A 19,022-nucleotide genomic window follows, 5' to 3' on the forward strand; every position below is an offset into this window, starting at 1 on the left:
TCCTACCAGGTAACCCATGTTCTTCTCCAGACCCTGTGCACACGTTTACATTTTTACAGTATCTACGTTTACATTTAGTCATTTAGCAGAAGCTCTTATCCAGAGCGACTTACAGAGAGTACAGGGACATTCCCCCCGAAGCAAGTAGGGTGAAGTATTATTTGGCATGGCGGGGAATCGATCCGGCAACCTTCTGATTGCTAGCCCGACTCCCTCACCACTCAGCCATCTGACTCCCTGTTATCTGCATTTGTGTAGCGTTCCTGTGCCCATGTCTGTGCCCGTGTGATGCTGCGTACCACCACGGTCTCTTCCCAGCGGCCCCTCTCCCCAGCCAGGCCAGACACCAGCTTGGCGGCTCGGTCCAGTTTGAGCTCCATGTCCTCAGACTTCCTCCTCAGCTCCTCCTTCTGGGCCAGCTTCTCATCATACTGCCTCTTCAGCAGGTCCAGCTTCTCCCCCACCTACACACACACACACACACACACACACAGGCAGACACACACACACGCACAAACACACATGTGCACACAGACACACCCATACACACAGAAAAGAGGTCAATTTCCGCAAGCAAAATTCAACAAAAGACAGAAGAAGCGAAATATTCATATATGCACACATCTCTTTCACTAACTCTTTCTCTCTCACATGACACACACACACACACACACAGAGTATCCCAGGCCCCCAGCTTCTCTATGCTAATGGAGCAGGGGGTCAGCGGGGTGAGGGTGTTCCCCTGTCTAGCACCTCTCTCAGCTTGGCCTGGGCCTCTGCCAGCGACGCCTGCTTCTCTGCCAGCTGAGACATGGCCCCATTCAGCCGGGCGCGCTTGGGCTCCACCACCCTGGAGATACGGCCGTAAACCTGGGAGACACACACACACACACACACACACTGAGAGAGATGCTGCTGGGTATAGGGGGGGGGGTGTGTCTTAAGAGTGAGTGTGTGTATGCACTGAGTCATACATTTACACACACACACACACACATACACACATACACACACAAGCACACAGGTGCAGATCCTTGTTCTGAGTGCATGACCACTGACTCATACACACTCCACGCACAAAGAGACTCACACACGGCTGTTTTCTCCTTTCTCAGACGCACAAACGGAACATTATTGAATTTCTGCTGCATTGACACAACTGCACAAGACAAACCTCTGAACTCTCAATGATGCCCTTTTTCCTGCGAATGTGCGCCTGAGAAAAGGAGAGACCTGATGTGTGTCTTTGTGCGTGGAGTGTGCGTACGTCACCGTGCACGCAGAGGAAGGATCCACCATAGAGCTTTTGTGTGTGTGTGAATGTGTGTGTATGAGTGCGTGTATGCACCTATGTATATGTGCCTATGTGCCTATGTGTGTGTGTGTAACCGGACAGGTTAAAAACGTTAGACCCTTGAATACACAACAATACCAACAATGTATTTATGAACACGGTTTTATTGGTATTAACAAAGTTTAAAACAGGAAACTGTCATCCTATAAAATACTAGCAGAGGAAATAACACAAGAAAACAACTCATCAATTCACAGTTAGAACAGGGTGGCCAGACTAGGCGCCGGCAGTGGAAATGGGTATTATCTGCAAACCTGTAAAGAGGGCTATAGTAATCTAACCGACCGTGTGGTAACCCTATAGTGGAAAACGTCAAGATGTGCAAAGTTTAAGCAGTGATCCCCACTGAGATCAGTCTGTGCAAAGCGTGTAAACAATGACACTGCAAACGTACGTGCAAAAACTGCAAACAATCTGGCACTATAATAGCATGTGCAATATGCAAACAGCTGGAGGCTAAATGAGCCAACAGGTAAGATCACCACCCAGTATGACAACACAGAGCCCCAGGTATGAAGATAATCGATATAAATATGGTGACACTGCGGGCAGCCAGTGGAAAGTCTAACCACAATTTAAAATACACAATTCCCTACTCTAACGGGGAACGGATTCGAAGGCCAATCACCGTTCGACAGTACTCACGGCCCAACCCACGGCCTAGCCAACCGAAGTCCAGGAGGAGGTTGAGGGACAGATGCGAGCCTGTCGGCCACGCCTACGAGGCACTGACGTTGTTCCCCCGTGCGTCAGCAGCCCAGCTCAGACTGGGGAAACAGGAAACTATAATCCACACCAACAATAGTTCGTCTCGGGGTAGTCGTCCACACTGCTGCTGGCGTCTGCTTCTTCTGTGTGCTGGGGAAGTGCAGGAGGTGTATAATTAAACGCAACCAAATGTAACGATCACGGTTGCAGTTGTTCTTACACACATAAAGTAATAGCGGGGCTACTTCCCTTTATGGCGTGGAGTTGAGTGCGTTGAACAATCTGATGGGGCTTGGAGGCACCGTGCTGACCGATCATCCAGGACTCGGGGAAGAGGGCGGCTGGCTCCGGATCTCGCCTCCGTGTGTGGAAACCGTTGTCGTCCGTAGTCGGGTGCGAGCCCTGAGAGGAGATCTTGGTTTGTTCTTATGCCTTTACCCAGCCAATCCCGTAGGTGGTCAAATCAGCCCGCCGATAAGGAACACCTGTAGAGAGATGTCACGCAAACACCGACACAGCAAACATACAGAACGATATCGGCTGTCCCGCCCCCAAACATGTGTTCAAATGAATGACATTTGCTCCCGTTACAATTCCCCCCCACATTAACAGTGGTCGTCCCGAGCACTACTGTCTGGTTCAATCCTCAGGGCGGTACCGTGCTGGAGGTTGACCCCGATTGTGGCGAGCTGGGTACCTTGGTGGGGTACCCGTTGCGTTTCCTTGATGGTGTGTAGGGGTTGGGCCATGATCTACAGGTACATTAAGAGGAACTACTAGATCGTATACAGGGGCTTCGGGGGCCGGGGCGACTGGAGCAATGGCAGGAGGTGGCGTTGCTGTGGAGGCCGTTGGCGCTGCGGCCGGTCTCAGCGGTGCGGCTGTGGGTTCCTGCTGCTGTTGTGGCATCAGTTGGTGGCGTGCCAGTGGGATGTATGGCCAAACCGGTTCTGGTTGCCAGGTGTCGTTTCTATGTGGGTTCGCAGGGGTGTGGTCGGTTGGTGGTGGATCACCAGGACAGGATCTCAAGTTGTTACGATGGATTGTTCGAATAGGACCATCTTTACCCTCTGGCCGTATAGCAAATACTGGCCGGTCCTGGTAAGGCTGGGAGACGACTACAAAGGGTAATGGGAGCCACTGAGGGGCCAATTTACCTTGAGCCCGACGGCGAAAATTTCTGATTAGCACCCTCTCTCCAGGTAGCAGCGGCAAGGTACGGGCATTGCGGTCATACCGTTTTTGGTTCCAGTTTACACGACGCTCCGCATTTCCCCGTACTGCGTCATAAGCTTGTAGAAGTGAGTGATAGTGCGTTCGGACCCACCCGTCTAGATCAGCTCTTTGTTGAGGTGGTGCGACTTCATGTAGCATGTCCACTGGAAGCCTGGCGTGGCGGCCAAACACGACGTAGTGTGGTGTCATCCCGGTGCTAGCGTGGGAGGAATTGTTGTATGCTTGCAGGAGGGCTGGAAGATGAACTGGCCACTGGGCCTGGTGCTTAACCTCGATTGTGCTCAACAGGGACAGAAGTGTGCGGTTAAGCCTTTCGCAGGCCCCGTTGCCCTGTGGGTGGTACGGGGTAGTATGTACCTTCCTGCAGCCATACATGGCACATAGTTGTTGCATTAGGGCCGACTCGAATGCTCCCCCTCGGTCGGTGAGGATCCGTTCTGGGCAGCCAAATGGGAGGATGAGAGCAGTCCACAGTGCCTTCACCGTTGTAGCAGCCGTCTGATCCTTCGTGGGCACGGCCAGTGCGTAGCGTGAAAACAGATCCGTGATGACCAAAATATATTGGTAAGGGTCCGCGGGCCTTCCGAGTGATAAAAAGTCCAGGGCCACAGTTTCAAATGGAAAGCTGGACGGAATGGGGCACAGGGGGGCTTTTGGTTGTTGCCCCCGCTTTCCTACCACACAGGTGGTACATTCGGTGGTCCATGCCCGGGCACTTGCACTCATTCCCACCCAAAAGAACCTCCTCCTAAGCAAGGACATCATCTTGTCGCCGTGAGCGTGACCTGCCGCTCTGTGGTATTCCTCCCATATCGATCGAGCTTGGCCCTCTGGGATGACAATTTGTCTTACTGGGGCCCCAGTGTCAGGTTCAGTGACGTGCCTCACCAAGGCTCCATCTTGAAGCTCCAGATGGTCCCACTCTTGAAGCAGGCGACGGAGTTGTGGGGACAAGGCCGAACGGTTACCGGTGACTGGAGGTTCTGCCTCTAGCCTCCAGGCCTGGAGGAGTCGTAGGTCTGGATCCTCTATTTGACGCGTCGCCCATAGGTTTGAGCCAGGGCAGGGTTCTACTGACGTCGTGCACGCTGTGGCCTGTGTGGTGGTGCTGGTGGCTTCTCCTGGAAGTCGCGACAAGACATCTGCGTTTCGGTTGGCCGTCCCTGGTCGGTAGCGTACTTCGTACGAGTAGTTGGCCAGTTGGGCCACCCATCGTTGTTCGGTTGCCCCCAGTCGTGCGGTCTGCAGGTGGACTAGCGGGTTGTTGTCTGTGAACACAGTGACTTGGGCCCCCCACAAGTAGTCTTTGAATTTGTCTGTAATTGCCCACTTCAAGGCCAAGAGCTCCAGCTTGAAGGAGCTGTAATTTTTGTCGTTGCGCTCAGCCGGAGCGAGGCTACGGCTTGCGTATGCTATGACCCGCTCTTTTCCATCCTGGACTTGGGACAGGACCGCTCCTAGGCCATCCAGGCTGGCGTCTGTGTACAGCTTGAAAGGCAATTGGAAGTCCGCAAAAGCCAGTATGGGGGCACTAAGAAGAGCCTGTTTCAGGTTGTCAAAAGCAACTTGGCAGTCAGCTGTCCACTGGATTGGGGCAGAAGGTCTATTAGCCTGGCCCTGTAGGAGCTGGTGAAGTGGAGCGGCGACTTTGGAGAAAGCAGGGATAAATCGCCTGTAGTACCCCGCGAAGCCTAAAAATGACCTCACTTGCTTGACGGTCGTGGGCGCAGCCCAATCGCGGACAATGGCCGTCTTGTCTGGGTCGGTTGCCACACCCTGACTGCTAACCACATGCCCCAGGTAGACCACTTGCTTCTGGAACAGATGACACTTACGGGGTTGTAGTTTCAGGCCATGTTCTTGAAGGCGGGTAAATACCTGTTCCAGGTGTTGTAAGTGGGTGGGGAAGTCGGGCGAATAGACTATGACGTCATCGAGATAAATCAAGAGGTGATCGTACACTTGTGAGCCGAGGCAACGTTGCATTAATCTCTGAAACGTAGCTGGCGCATTGCAGAGTCCAAAAGGCATACGTTCAAAGTGGTAGAGGCCAAAGGGTGTAGTGAACGCAGTCTTCTCCTGGTCCTCTGGTGCGACATCCACTTGCCAGTATCCGCTCGCCAAGTCGAGCGTGGAGTACCATTTGGCTTGGGTTAGGCTCGTGAGGGACTCCTCAATGCGCGGCAGGGGAAAGGAGTCTTTGTGAGTCACGGAATTAAGCTTGCGGTAATCCACACAGAATCTCCACGACCCGTCTTTCTTTTTTGCCAGGACCACTGGAGCTGCCCACGGACTCGAACTTTCTTTCACCACCCCACTGTCAAGCATGCCCTGCAATAAGGCCCTCAACTCTGGGTAGAGGTTTGGAGCGACAGGGCGGTAGCGTTCTCTTATTGGGGGTGCTGTGCCAGTGGGTATCTGGTGGGTGACCACTGAGGTCCTTCCAAAATCTTCATCGTGTGCAGCGAATATGTGTGACCACTTCTGCAGGAGGGCCTTCAGTTGTGCTTGTTGATAGTCATTCAATTCCTCCCCACGTAGTGCCAGTGCCGGGTGCTCCTCGGTTGAAGTCTGCCCTACGTGCTGTACATCGACCTCAACTATCTGGGGACCAGTATTGCGCAGCACCAACTTCGACCGCCCTTGTACATCTCTGGGGTCAATCTGGGTCACTGTAGCCAGGGGGCGTCGTTGAGGTAGTTCCAGCGGGAAAGGATTAGGGTTGCAGATGCGCAGGGGGACCCTCCCACCACGGGTCCAGCTCAAAGATCTGGCCACTCTCCATTCGTGCCCATGGTCTTCTAGGTCTTCAACCAGGACCAGGCAATCCTGTAGGCCAGCTGCTTGTGGAACTTGGGCCCAGATAATAGTCTCTGTGGTAGGAGGTAACCTCACTGGGGACTGCCGCTGGAGTCTAGCCACCCCTTGTAGCTCCATCTGGCCCATCGACGTATCCGCTTTCTGGCAAGCGGCAAAAGCTGCATCCCAAGCCTTCTCTGCATGAGGAGAGAACACAGATTTAAATGCCGTCACTCCTGGGTGCCCCCTACGGAATACCTCTGTCCAACAATCCGCCACCACATTCATTCCAAGGAGGCCATATTCTGTGTTTATACAATCATCCCTCACAATAACCACACCCTTTTTCTTAATGTCTATTCCCCCAATACTAAAATCCAAGACAGCATAACCCACATAAGGAATACGAAGACCATTGGCCGCTTTCAAGGTTAGCCATGGTATACCACTGGGATCTTGTATGCACTCCCCCCCAAAATAGTGCTGGAACAGTGTTTGGCTGAACATGGTGACTTGGGAGCCAGTGTCAAGTATAAATGGAACCCGTTGCCCTTGAACAAACACTTCCACTTCAGGGCATTTGCCCACCATTGAGGGCCTTTGTGGGGGTACGATCTGGGGCCCCTCCCGGTTCACTCGCCCTGCTGTGACCGGGGATACCGAAAACCCGGCTGGTGCGGCCGTCGCCGTGGGCAAAACCTCTGAATATGCCCAGCCTCCCCGCAGTCGCGGCAAATGGCTCTCCCTTGGCCATCCCATTGGTAAGACGTATTATCCGGGGGGGCAGACCCTAGCCGCTGTCGTCTCGGGTCATGTCCTTGACGCCAAGCCTGTTGGGGGTTTGCACCCATGGCCGGCAGTGCTGTAGCACCGGTGGCTGGTATGATGTTTAAACGCCCTTGCAGCTGTTCGACGATGGATTTACTTAGGAGGCTCACCTGTTCTGTCAACTCTTGACGCAATTCGGCTCGGAGGGCTTCCTTCATTTGCTGCCAATCAGAGGTGACCGTTGAGGGCCTCTTGGATGTTGTGGCAACAGTTGGGCAAACTTGGGCTTCTTCAGTGTGGCCCAGTTCACGCTCCAATGCTTTTGCCTCTGCACAGACCTGGACAAATGTAAGCGTTGTGACCCTTCTGAGCTGTCTTTGCAGTTCTTGTTTGGCTAATCCCTGCCTCAGGCCCATGGAAAACTGGGTGCGCAGCAGTTCGTCATCCGAGCCCGCATCCTGGGGGTCTCTTGCTCTCCACCTGTGATGCAGCTCCCGCAGCCGAAGAGTGAACGTGCCCACATCCTCTCCAGGTTCTTGTTTACAGTTAAAGAACTGTACTCGCAGCAGGGCTACTGGTTGCTGGCCCCCATACAGCCTCGCCAGGGCGTCCAGAATCTTTACATCCGTATTTCGATCAGCCTCTGCCAACAGCGCCACCTCCCTTTTTGCATTCCCTTCCAATACGCTCAACAAAAAGTCTACCCGCTGTTCGTCATTTAGCCCCTGGGCCCGAATAAAAGCCTCAATTTGGGTTCGCCAATCTAGAAATTTGGATGGTTCTCCTTCCCCGCTATACTTTGGCACCCATGGCCCACTCATGAACCATGGCATCATTGTGGGCACTACTTGGGGTTGTGCCCCCGCTACCACTGGCTGCCCGCCATTATTCATATTGCTGTGTACGTCAAGGGTCCTGCCGACTACGCCAAATTTGTAACCGGACAGGTTAAAAACGTTAGACCCTTGAATACACAACAATACCAACAATGTATTTATGAACACGGTTTTATTGGTATTAACAAAGTTTAAAACAGGAAACTGTCATCCTATAAAATACTAGCAGAGGAAATAACACAAGAAAACAACTCATCAATTCACAGTTAGAACAGGGTGGCCAGACTAGGCGCCGGCAGTGGAAATGGGTATTATCTGCAAACCTGTAAAGAGGGCTATAGTAATCTAACCGACCGTGTGGTAACCCTATAGTGGAAAACGTCAAGATGTGCAAAGTTTAAGCAGTGATCCCCACTGAGATCAGTCTGTGCAAAGCGTGTAAACAATGACACTGCAAACGTACGTGCAAAAACTGCAAACAATCTGGCACTATAATAGCATGTGCAATATGCAAACAGCTGGAGGCTAAATGAGCCAACAGGTAAGATCACCACCCAGTATGACAACACAGAGCCCCAGGTATGAAGATAATCGATATAAATATGGTGACACTGCGGGCAGCCAGTGGAAAGTCTAACCACAATTTAAAATACACAATTCCCTACTCTAACGGGGAACGGATTCGAAGGCCAATCACCGTTCGACAGTACTCACGGCCCAACCCACGGCCTAGCCAACCGAAGTCCAGGAGGAGGTTGAGGGACAGATGCGAGCCTGTCGGCCACGCCTACGAGGCACTGACGTTGTTCCCCCGTGCGTCAGCAGCCCAGCTCAGACTGGGGAAACAGGAAACTATAATCCACACCAACAATAGTTCGTCTCGGGGTAGTCGTCCACACTGCTGCTGGCGTCTGCTTCTTCTGTGTGCTGGGGAAGTGCAGGAGGTGTATAATTAAACGCAACCAAATGTAACGATCACGGTTGCAGTTGTTCTTACACACATAAAGTAATAGCGGGGCTACTTCCCTTTATGGCGTGGAGTTGAGTGCGTTGAACAATCTGATGGGGCTTGGAGGCACCGTGCTGACCGATCATCCAGGACTCGGGGAAGAGGGCGGCTGGCTCCGGATCTCGCCTCCGTGTGTGGAAACCGTTGTCGTCCGTAGTCGGGTGCGAGCCCTGAGAGGAGATCTTGGTTTGTTCTTATGCCTTTACCCAGCCAATCCCGTAGGTGGTCAAATCAGCCCGCCGATAAGGAACACCTGTAGAGAGATGTCACGCAAACACCGACACAGCAAACATACAGAACGATATCGGCTGTCCCGCCCCCAAACATGTGTTCAAATGAATGACATTTGCTCCCGTTACATGTGTGTCTCACCTCCATGGCCCTGACCCACATGCAGAGGGATTTGGCAGCCCCGGAGACCCTGCCGATGATCTCAGGCTGGAAGTCTGGCTGGGTGCAGTACTGCCCTATCTTCTTCAGGACGCGGTCCGAGATGTTGTCCTTGTCAAAGTGGACCAACTGCTTGATGAAGTTAGACTCGCCTGCCAACAGGAAAGGACTGCTTATTCAGCATCTCTCCCTCACTCCTTCACTCTCCTTTATCTAGTTATCTCTCAGGGCTCCTTTGGAATATCTTCTTTCCTGTCAATTTCTCAGGTTTATTTGCTTCTCCTTCCTCCTACACCAGCCAACTTTTTTTATTTGCTCCATACTCTGTTCTGTTTTTGTTGACCAATTCTCCCTCCCTCCCTCCCTCCCTCCCTCCCTCCCTCCCTCCCTCCCTCCCTCCCTCCCTCCCTCCCTCCCTCCCTCCCTCCCTCCCTCCCTCCCTCCCTCCCTCCCTCCCTCCCTCCCTCCCTCCCTCCCTCCCTCCCTCCCTCCCTCCCTCCCTCCCTCCCTCACCCAGCTGTCTCTTGGCCTCGGCCCAGGTGGGCTCGTTTCCTCGGAGGATCATGACAGCCTGCATGACCGTCTCCACCAGGGCTGGGGGCCGCCCATACGACTTGATCTCAGTCATGTCCTTCTTATTCAGGGACTCCAGAGCCTGTGTGTGTGTGGGGTGGGGGATACACAGGGGCTCAACCAGGGTCATCCAAATCAAATCAAATCAAATCAAATCAAATTTATTTGTATAGCCCTTTTTACACGCAAGCATGTCACAGAGGGCTTCACATACGCCCATAGAACTGCCCCTCAACCAACCTAAACCCTCCACACAGCCTCCACATCTGTGAGTCCGCATACACACACACACTCACAAACCCATTTGGAGTTGTACACACACACACACCTTCATAGCCTCCTCCAGAGCAGGCAGGGCTTCGTCCAGGTCTCTCTGAGCGTTCTCGGCCAGTGCCTTGCACTTGATCTCCTCCGCCCCGATCTTCTCACTGTGGGCACTCACAGCCTGCAGGACACACACACACAGATAACACATCAACCAACCACACATGCTCACACACACACATCCAGAATGAACAGTAAACACATCAACCAATGACACACGCCCACGTTTTTCTATCCCCAAACATTCCTTCCCATTGATCATACAGGCCTAACCTTGTGAAATGTCCTTCTAAAACCTCCTGACAAAGCATGGGCAGTTATGGGGCCCAGCAGAAGAGCTCCACAAGGTCAAGCTTTTCATACTTTACTATACTTGTGAGGACATTTGGTCCCCACGAGGGTAGTTACACACAGACACACACACACCTTCTGCTGCTCGTCGGCCTCTCTCTTCTGCTGCACGATGATGACCAGGTATTCCTCACACTGCTTCTGGAACTCGGCCACCTGCTTCTTGGCCTCCTCCAGCTCCACAGACATGGCCTCCACCTTGACGCGCGTGTCGTCGATCTTGAACAGGCCGTTACGCAGCTTGGAGACCTGCTCCCCCAGCTCCTCACGCTTCTCCCCCAGGAGCCTGGAACACACACACACACACACAAAACAAACACACACACACAAAACAAAACAAACACATACACACACGCATGCAAAATAAACAAACACATACGCCCACGCACACAAAACAAACATTCATACACACACAAAAAAACAACGGCAAATATGCACACACATGAAACAAAGACATACACACACACACACAAAGACGCACACACATTCACAGAGAGAAGGAGGGTCAGAGTGATTGAATTACAGGCCGACAGCAAGACAAGCAGCTTGTACAACTCAGGCAGACAGAGTGAAGGATGGATCACCGCCAGAGACAGAAAGGTCAGGGGTCACAACGAATACACAGCAGATAGGAGACTGACAGAGGGCGAAGTGTGTGTGTGTGTGAGCGCTCCTTACTTCTTGTACCCAGACACCAGCTCCAGGTAGTTGGTGGGGGTGACATAGTTGTGTCTCTTGAGCTCCAGTTTCATCTTGTGGGAGAACAGGGCCACTGACTGGTGCATGGTCACAAACACACTGGCCACTCTGGTCTGGATCTGACATGATGTAGAGAGGACGTTATCACAGCACTATCAGAACAACCTTCCATCAACTTAGCCCCACTGTTCTACCACAGCTGCTTTATGTGCTCCATCCTTCCTGCTCTGGAGTACTTATCCACCTGGCATCTCCCTCCCTCCCTCCCTCCCTCCCTCCCTCCCTCCCTCCCTCCCTCCCTCCCTCCCTCCCTCCCTCCCTCCCTCCCTCCCTCCCTCCCTCCCTCCCTCCCTCCCTCCCTCCCTCCCTCCCTCCCTCCCTCCCTCCCTCCCTCCCTCCCTCCCTCCCTCCCTCCCTCCCTCCCTCCCTCCCTCCCTCCCTCGACAGACACAACTTAAGTGCAACAGTAATTCACACAACGTTATCATCAGCTTGATAAGATGTCATCACGACCATACAGCATGTTGTAGTGTATTATCCCAGCATCATGGCAGATCTACATCCTCCTAAACACAGACGGTAACAGCCATCACAGTACGGCTTGCAAAAAAAGGAAAAAAGAAAGAAGGAGAGAAGATGGAGCTGACGTGGAGCATGGAGCGAGAAATAGGTGGAGGGTCTTAATGGAATAAAGCAGGACTGCTGTTCAGGAGGAGAGGAAATGAGCAAGCTCAGGTTAATATAACACCCAACTATCTTTATAACACCCCCCTCTCTCTCCTTTTCTCTCTTCTCTCTCTCTCTCTCTCTCTCTCTCTCTGTCTCTCTCTCTCTCTCTCTCTCTCTCTGTCTCTCTCCTTCTCCCTCTCCCTCTCTCTCCCTCCCCCCTCTCCCCCCCCTCTCTCTCTCTTTCTCTCTCACTCTCTCCCTCTCTCCCCCTCTCTCTCCTTCTCATTCTCTCTCCTCTCCTACTGCACATGGAGAGAAACAGAGTTTGTTTTTCATGAGGCTGTTAAAGGCTGCTCGTGGGGTGTGGGGGTGGGGGCCTGAGTTCTCTCCGTTAGACTGGAGGCAGACCCTTCAACTGTATGGAACGAGGGTCACATGCATCGACAAGGCCATGAATCTTTGTGTGTGTGTTGTAGTGGGTGAGTCGTGATGTTGGTGAAGCATTCACACCTGAATGTCACTGATGGAGAACTGTTTGTGTGTACTGTATATGTACGTGTGCTTGGTTTGTGTTAATTTTTAGGAGTAGGTTATGTACCTGGGTGTGTGAGACTTGAGTGATTCATGCAGGGGTGTGTGTGTGTGACTTACCCCTTCCACAGCGCCCAGAGCCATGCCGTCCAAATACCTCTCAGCCACCTCCAGCAGGGCGTCTCTGGGCCACTCAGAGAACCAGTCGATGGTGGTGCAGTTGACCAGCGCCGGATACTGGCGGATATAGTTCCTGGAAGACACATAATCACACACACACACGCCGATCAATCTTTGTCAATGCAATGACATTCAAATCAATAGGATTCCTATTAGTGTCTATCCGTCAATAGGCCTGCTCTCATTTCCTGTCAGTATCAGTGCGGTTCATTCCGGGGACGGAGCCGTGGTCTCTGCTGCTGCCAGGAGAGCCCAGCGCAGGAGAGGTCAGCCTCCAGGGCTTCACACCACGGCTGCTGCTTGAGGAATGACCCAGCAGTTTGCTCTGTGTGGCCCCGCCGAGCTCCAGTCTGCAAGGGCTAGCCTGGCTAATTGCTCTCTTGTGGTGAGCCCCTGGCCAAGTGCAGTGGGAGAGGGGTGGTGGGGCGGGGACGGCAGGGTGGGGGCAGGGTGGGTAAAGGGAGTGGGGGCAGGGTGGGCAGGGTGTGTAGAGGAGGGGCAGTGTGGGCAGAGGAGGGGCAGGGTGGGTAGAGGAGGGGCAGGGTGGGTAGAGGAGGGGCAGAGTGGGTAGAGGAGGGGCAGTGTGGGTAGAAGAGGGGCAGGGTGGGTAGAGGAGGGGCAGGGTGGGTAGAGGAGGGGCAGGGTGGGTAGAGGAGGGGCAGTGTGGGTAGAGGAGGGGCAGGGTGGGTAGAGGAGGGGCAGGGTGGGCAGAGGAGGGGCAGTGTGGGTAGAGGAGGGGCAGGGTGGGTAGAGGAGGGGCAGGGTGGGTAGAGGAGGGGCAGTGTGGGTAGAGGAGGGGCAGTGTGGGTAGAGGAGGGGCAGTGTGGGTAGAGGAGGGGCAGGGTGGGTAGAGGAGGGGCAGGGTGGGTAGAGGAGGGGCAGAGTACCTGCTGGTTGGGGAGTGTGCCGCCAGGCAGCCAGAGACATGCTGATTAGCTCTGGGTAATGGTGCCTGCAGGCCCAATTAGCTGCATTATGTGTGACCACTGCCCCATCCCAGTCATTAGAGAGTGACTGAGAGAGAGAGAGAGAGTGTGTGTGCTAGTGTGACTGTGCGTGTCTTTACGGGATTGTCTATGGCCGTGTGTGTGTGTGCCTAAGCATAAGTGTGTGTGTGCGTCTTCTCCTTCCTCAGCAGAGTGTGTGACCCTGTCGTGGTCGTCCCCACCCCGTCATTTCCAATTCCTGCCAGCCTCAGGTCGTCCGTCTCAGCCTCGGCCCCCCTCACCACACCTCATTTGCCAGACACGGGACGCCAATCAGCCAATAACAAGCTGTCTGACGCTGACACGGCTCTCCGTCCCCCCACGCTCCGTCTGCGGAGAAGGAGGTGAGGGGCGGGGGGAGGACGGTCAGAGAAGGGGGAGGAAGGAAAGAGAGGAGACAGAGGGAGAACAGGGGGGAGGAGGGAGGGAGGGAGGATGGAGGGAGGATGGAGGGAGGGTGGAGGGAGGGTGGAGGGAGGGAGGGAGGGAGGGAGGAGGGAGGGTGGAGGAGGCAGTGGTCCACAGAGGGATGCTGCTGCTGATGAGAGGGACTGTGATAATGAGAGCAGGCTGGCTGTGACTGGAGATGACACCTTGACTGGGTGTTAACGTGTTGTTGTGTAACGACACAGCTTGATCACACCACCAGATGAGGGGGGGGAAGGTGTGATGGAGAAAAAAAGACAGAAAGAGAGGTAAGCTCCTTTTATGTAGCCTGTTCCAAGGCCCAAATGTTAAGCCTTTATGCTGCCTCACAGTCCTGTATAAAATGTACAAATAAGGAATGGGGGGGGGGGGGGGGGGGGGGGTCATTGTTGTTCCGGTAAGCCGGCAGCAGAGGTGGTCACAGGTACCTGAAGGGGTCTCCCACAGGGCTCATACAGAGCACTATGTGCAGGTTGTTCCTGACTCTGTCAATCAGGTAGTTGAACATGGATTCTGGGGTCTCCATGACGCTGTCCTTCCTGGCTGAGTCCGACAGGGCACTGCACACCTGGGGGGGAGGGGAGGGGGCACACTCACTGGTGTTAATACTGACTACCACACACACACGCGCGCTCACGACCCCTCTGGCTTACGATATGCTACCAACACATCTGTAGAACACTCCACAAACGCACCTCGTCAAATTCGTCCTGCTTGTAGAGGTTGGGCACCTCCCCGGAGCTCAGCACGTTGTTGATGTCCTCCAGGAAGGACTCGTCCACGATCTGGGTGTCGTTGAACAGGAACACGGTGGGCTTGTTGTCCACGCCCGTCATGCGGTACAGGTTCTTGATGTCTAGGAAGAAAGCAACTCTGTGAGGGAGAGCAGGTGAGCAGGTGAGGGGGAGAGCAGGCGAGGGGGAGAGCAGGCGAGGGGGAGAGCAGGTGAGCAGGCGAGGGGAGAGCAGGCGAGGGGGAGAGCAGGCGAGGGGGAGAGCAGGTGAGGGGGAGAGCAGGTAAGGGGGAGAGCAGGTGAGGGGGAGAGCAGGCGAGGGGGAGAGCAGGCGAGGGGGAGAGCAGGTGAGGGGGAGAGCAGGTGAGGGGGAGAGCAGGCGAGCAGGCGAGGGGGAGAGCAGGTGAGGGGGAGAGCAGGTAAGGGGGAGAGCAGGTGAGGGGGAGAGCAGGCGAGGGGGAGAGCAGGCGAGGGGGAGAGCAGGTGAGGGGGAGAGCAGGTGAGGGGGAGAGCAGGCGAGCAGGCGAGGGGGAGAGCAGGTGAGGGGGAGAGCAGGTGAGGGGGAGAGCAGGTAAGGGGGAGAGCAGGTGAGGGGGAGAGCAGGTGAGGGGGAGAGCAGGTGAGGGGGAGAGCAGGCGAGGGGGAGAGCAGGTGAGGGGGAGAGCAGGCGAGGGGGAGAGCAGGGGGGCCGACGCTGTGGGGCCACGGTTTTCTCATTACGCTCCGACGAGCCCGCCTCGCAAATTGCCGTATGCATGCGGCTAACCTATACATCTGGGTTAAGTGTCAATTTGTTGGTTGTGAGGGTGGGGGGGGGGGGGGAGAACGGTGTGGCGTTGCCTGGGCGACTTGCAAAACAAAAATAAGTACGATAGAGAGGCAAACAACTGTGGCAAATTGCGTCTGAAATAAAGAGGTCTTTCAGAGAGCCCCAGAACATAAGGGCGACAGTCAGAGCCAATTAATATTAAATGCTTGGAAAGCCAGCGCAACGTAATTCAGAGCAATTATGTGAAAAACAAATGTCTGGCAGTTGGCACATCCCCCCCAAACAGGCCAAATTAATTCTCACTTGTAGAAAAAACTAAGGGGGAGAGAGAGAAAGAGAGTGAGAGAGAGATTAAGAGAATCAGAGAGACCAAAATAACCTGTTTGGAAATGCGGATTCTTAAACACAGTTTTACTCTGTCAGAAAGTCGATTTGTGTTTGTTGATGTGAAAACCGAAGGGACAACAGCATTTACTTTAATGTCTTTTGGGCTCCTGTGTGACCTGTGGGTAGTGGAAGTGGAGGGTTGGAGGCAGGGATGGAAGAGAGGAGGAGAAGGAGGAGGTGGAGAGGGAACAGAAGAGGAGGAGAGGGAGAGGAGGAACAGAGGAGGAGAAGGAGGAGAGGGAACAGAGGAGGAGAAGGAGGAGAGGGAACAGAGGAGGAGAAGGAGGAGAGGGAACAGAGGAGGAGAAGGAGGAGAAGGAGGAGAGGGAACAGAGGAGGAGAAGGAGGAGAGGGAACAGAGGAGGAGGAGAGGGAGGGGAGGAAGTGGAGATGGAACAGAGGAGGAGAAGGTGGAGAGGGAACAGAGGAGGAGAAGAGAGGAACGTGGAGACGGAACAGAGGAGGAGAAGAGAGGAACGTGGAGATGGAACAGAAAAGGAGGAGGCTGTGTTACCGTCTCTGAACTCCTGCTTGCGGTACTGCTTGGTGACCTCCACCTGGAAGGTGAGGTATTCACACATGTAGGAGGCCATCCTGGCCAGACTCTGTCTGCCGGAGCCTCCGATGCCCACCAGCAGCATGTTGCCCCGGGGCTGGCTGATCACACGCACCACACGCGTGACTGGAGGACCACACACACACGGAAATGAACACTCAAACACACAAACACGTACATACACAATAAACACAAAGAAACACACGTGCACGGAAATATACACACACAGAAACACACACGCGAATGAACGCTCAAGCACACAAACACACACACACACACACAGAAACACACACACAGGAGCACGCACACACGTACAGAAGAATACACACATACGTGCGCAGAAAAACAACCAGAAAAACCACACACACACACACAGCGTAAGACCAGTGTGATCCCCACAGATGCGTTGAGCAACAGTGGTGTATGGATGGTAGGTGGTAGTGACGAGGCTAGGTCCAGCAGGGCTGGAGAGTGGACAGTGGGAGGTACCCGCTGATGAAGCTATCCCAGCTCCCAGCTGGGGGATCAGAGCCTCTCTCTGGAAGTCCAATACCACACCAGAGATCAGGGGAACATCTACCACTGGGGGTGCTGCTGACTGCTTTATGCCGGGAAGGGGATTCAGTCTGGCTGTGTGTGGTCATGTGTGTGGCTGTGTGGTTGTATGTGTAGTATGTTTGTGGTGTGTGTGTGTGGTGTTCTGTATGTGTGGTGTGTGTGTGGTGTGTGTGGTGCCACTGACTGTGTTGGATGGCGTCTCTGAACAGCACCAGGCTCATGGGCACCACCCCGGGGGTCAGGTTGTAGTCCTCCAGCTGGGTCTCAATGAAGCTCTTCAGGGTCCTGAAGTCCAACAGGTCCTCGTACACACGGGGCTCCTTCAGGAAGTCACCTGACAGGGCGAGGGAGGGAGGGAGGGAGGGAGGGAGGGAGGGAGGGAGGGAGGGAGGGAGGGAGGGAAGGAAAGAAGGAAAGAAGGAAAGAAGGAAAGAAGGAAAGAAGGAAAGAAGGAAAGAAGGAAAGAAGGAAAGAAGGAAAGAAGGAAAGAAGGAGGAGGGAGGTGGGCATATCACTCCTGGGACTATACCAGTTGAATCGGACACAGTCAGCTAATTGTAATCAATCCACTCTTTATCTACCTATGAAGAATGTGTGTGTTTGTGATTAAGAGAGAGTACCAAAGATAGGCGGTTGTTTGTTGGGGCAGATGCTGTGGAAAGTGAGGTCAAACAGAGAGCCCAGTTTCTCTGAAATCAGGCTCACGAACGCCTCCAAGTCACTCTGGTCCACCAGGCGATCAGAAAACACCCTGGATACGAACACACACACACACACACATTAGCAGAGTGGGCTGCTACCCAGCCCAGACTGTGCTGAATGGCGTGAGGGTGGGACGGTACCTGAAGCACTCGTGGATCCACAGTCTGGTGATGCTGTGCTTGGTGTCATGGAAGTCTCTGTGAGCCCTCAGTAAGCCCTGGAACACCTGGACACACAGGACGGAACACTTGACACACAGGACGGAACACTGGACACACAGGACGGAACACTTGACACACAGGACGGAACACTGGACACAGGACGGAACACTGGACACAGGACGGAACACTGGACACACAGGACGGAACACTGGACACAGGACGGAACACTGGACACACAGGACGGAACACTGGACACAGGACGGAACACTGGACACAGGACGGAACACTTGACACACAGGACGGAACACTGGACACAGGACGGAACACTGGACACAGGACGGAACACTGGACACACACACACCTAATCCTCGTCTGACGCCAAGTGTGTGTGTGTGTACTGTAGCTTAAGCCAGAGTGGAGCGAAACCCCAGCAATGACAGCGTAGGTAAATGTGTGTGTGTGTGTGAGTCGTGCCTTGGAGATGTCCCTGAGGTTGAACAGGTAGTGGATCTTGGCGGGGGTGGGCAGGAAGCGCGTGGTGATGGCGTAGTAGAGCTCCAGGGTGGCCTGGGTCAGGACGCCTCCGATGGGCTTCACCTCCTCCTCAAACTCCTGCAGCTTCTGGTTGATCATGGTGCCATAGATACGCCTGATCTGGGACTCCTGGAGGGGGGAGGAGGGAGGGAGGGAGTAATAAAATCCACAGGGGAATGAGGGAAAGAAGGAACTGAATAAGAGGAATGAGACACTCAGATTCACACTCAGATTCATCTCTCACATGTTTAAGATGGACAGGAAATTAGTTTTTTTTTTATCCCTTAGATGGTAAACTAGATGGTTTTAGTTTTGAATGGGTGGGGAGGATTCTCTGCAGTCCTATCAGCCTGTTAATGCAAACGTACATACCGTGGATGAAATGTGGAGGAAAGGGTGGCAGAAATAAGAGAGCAGAAGAGAAAGGAAGGTGGGGGGGGCAGGGGGGGTTGAAAGGGGACAAGTGGCCGAGCGGACCAGACGGGTTGAAAGAGAATGAAGAGCAGAGATGAAAGGCTCCCGAGGAAATAGACAGGGTGATGATGATTGAAAAGATAGATGAGAGTTGGGAGAGAGGGAGAGTTAGAGAGAGAGAGAGAGAGAGAGAGAGAGAGAGAGAGAGAGAGAGAGAGAGAGAGAGAGAGGAGGGAGGGAGGGCGGGAGAGGTACGAAACCAGACAGCCTGGATGGAGGGAGAGAGAGCGCAGAGAGAGGGAGAGAGAGCGCACATAAAGGGAGAGAGAGAGGGAGAGAGAGCGCAGAGAGGGAGAGAGATAGAGTGCA

At 53.9% G+C, this 19,022-nt stretch overlaps 1 protein-coding gene across 2 annotated transcripts in view; it reads right to left on the reverse strand.

Moving 5' to 3' along the window:
- The window catches only part of dnah2 (dynein, axonemal, heavy chain 2), a 117,739-nt gene that overhangs the window by 17,431 nt on the left and 81,286 nt on the right, over positions 1-19,022 (reverse strand). For both annotated transcript variants that reach the window (XM_084691874.1, XM_084691875.1), the window contains exons 51-66: positions 18,180-18,368; positions 17,685-17,770; positions 17,463-17,593; positions 17,027-17,176; positions 16,243-16,410; positions 14,535-14,695; positions 14,268-14,407; positions 12,368-12,500; positions 11,027-11,166; positions 10,424-10,634; positions 10,002-10,118; positions 9,614-9,755; positions 9,083-9,252; positions 754-870; positions 300-464; positions 1-33 (exon numbers count right to left, since the gene is read on the reverse strand). The exon at positions 1-33 is cut by the window's left edge and continues 93 nt beyond it. In XM_084691874.1, the coding sequence (XP_084548000.1) occupies positions 1-33; positions 300-464; positions 754-870; positions 9,083-9,252; positions 9,614-9,755; positions 10,002-10,118; positions 10,424-10,634; positions 11,027-11,166; positions 12,368-12,500; positions 14,268-14,407; positions 14,535-14,695; positions 16,243-16,410; positions 17,027-17,176; positions 17,463-17,593; positions 17,685-17,770; positions 18,180-18,368 (2,253 nt within the window). The remainder of the gene's footprint in view (positions 34-299; positions 465-753; positions 871-9,082; positions 9,253-9,613; positions 9,756-10,001; positions 10,119-10,423; positions 10,635-11,026; positions 11,167-12,367; positions 12,501-14,267; positions 14,408-14,534; positions 14,696-16,242; positions 16,411-17,026; positions 17,177-17,462; positions 17,594-17,684; positions 17,771-18,179; positions 18,369-19,022) is intronic.

Source organism: Hypomesus nipponensis, chromosome 25 (assembly GCF_054491055.1).
Source record: "Hypomesus nipponensis isolate SF chromosome 25, ASM5449105v1, whole genome shotgun sequence".
NCBI classification, from domain to species: domain Eukaryota; kingdom Metazoa; phylum Chordata; class Actinopteri; order Osmeriformes; family Osmeridae; genus Hypomesus; species Hypomesus nipponensis.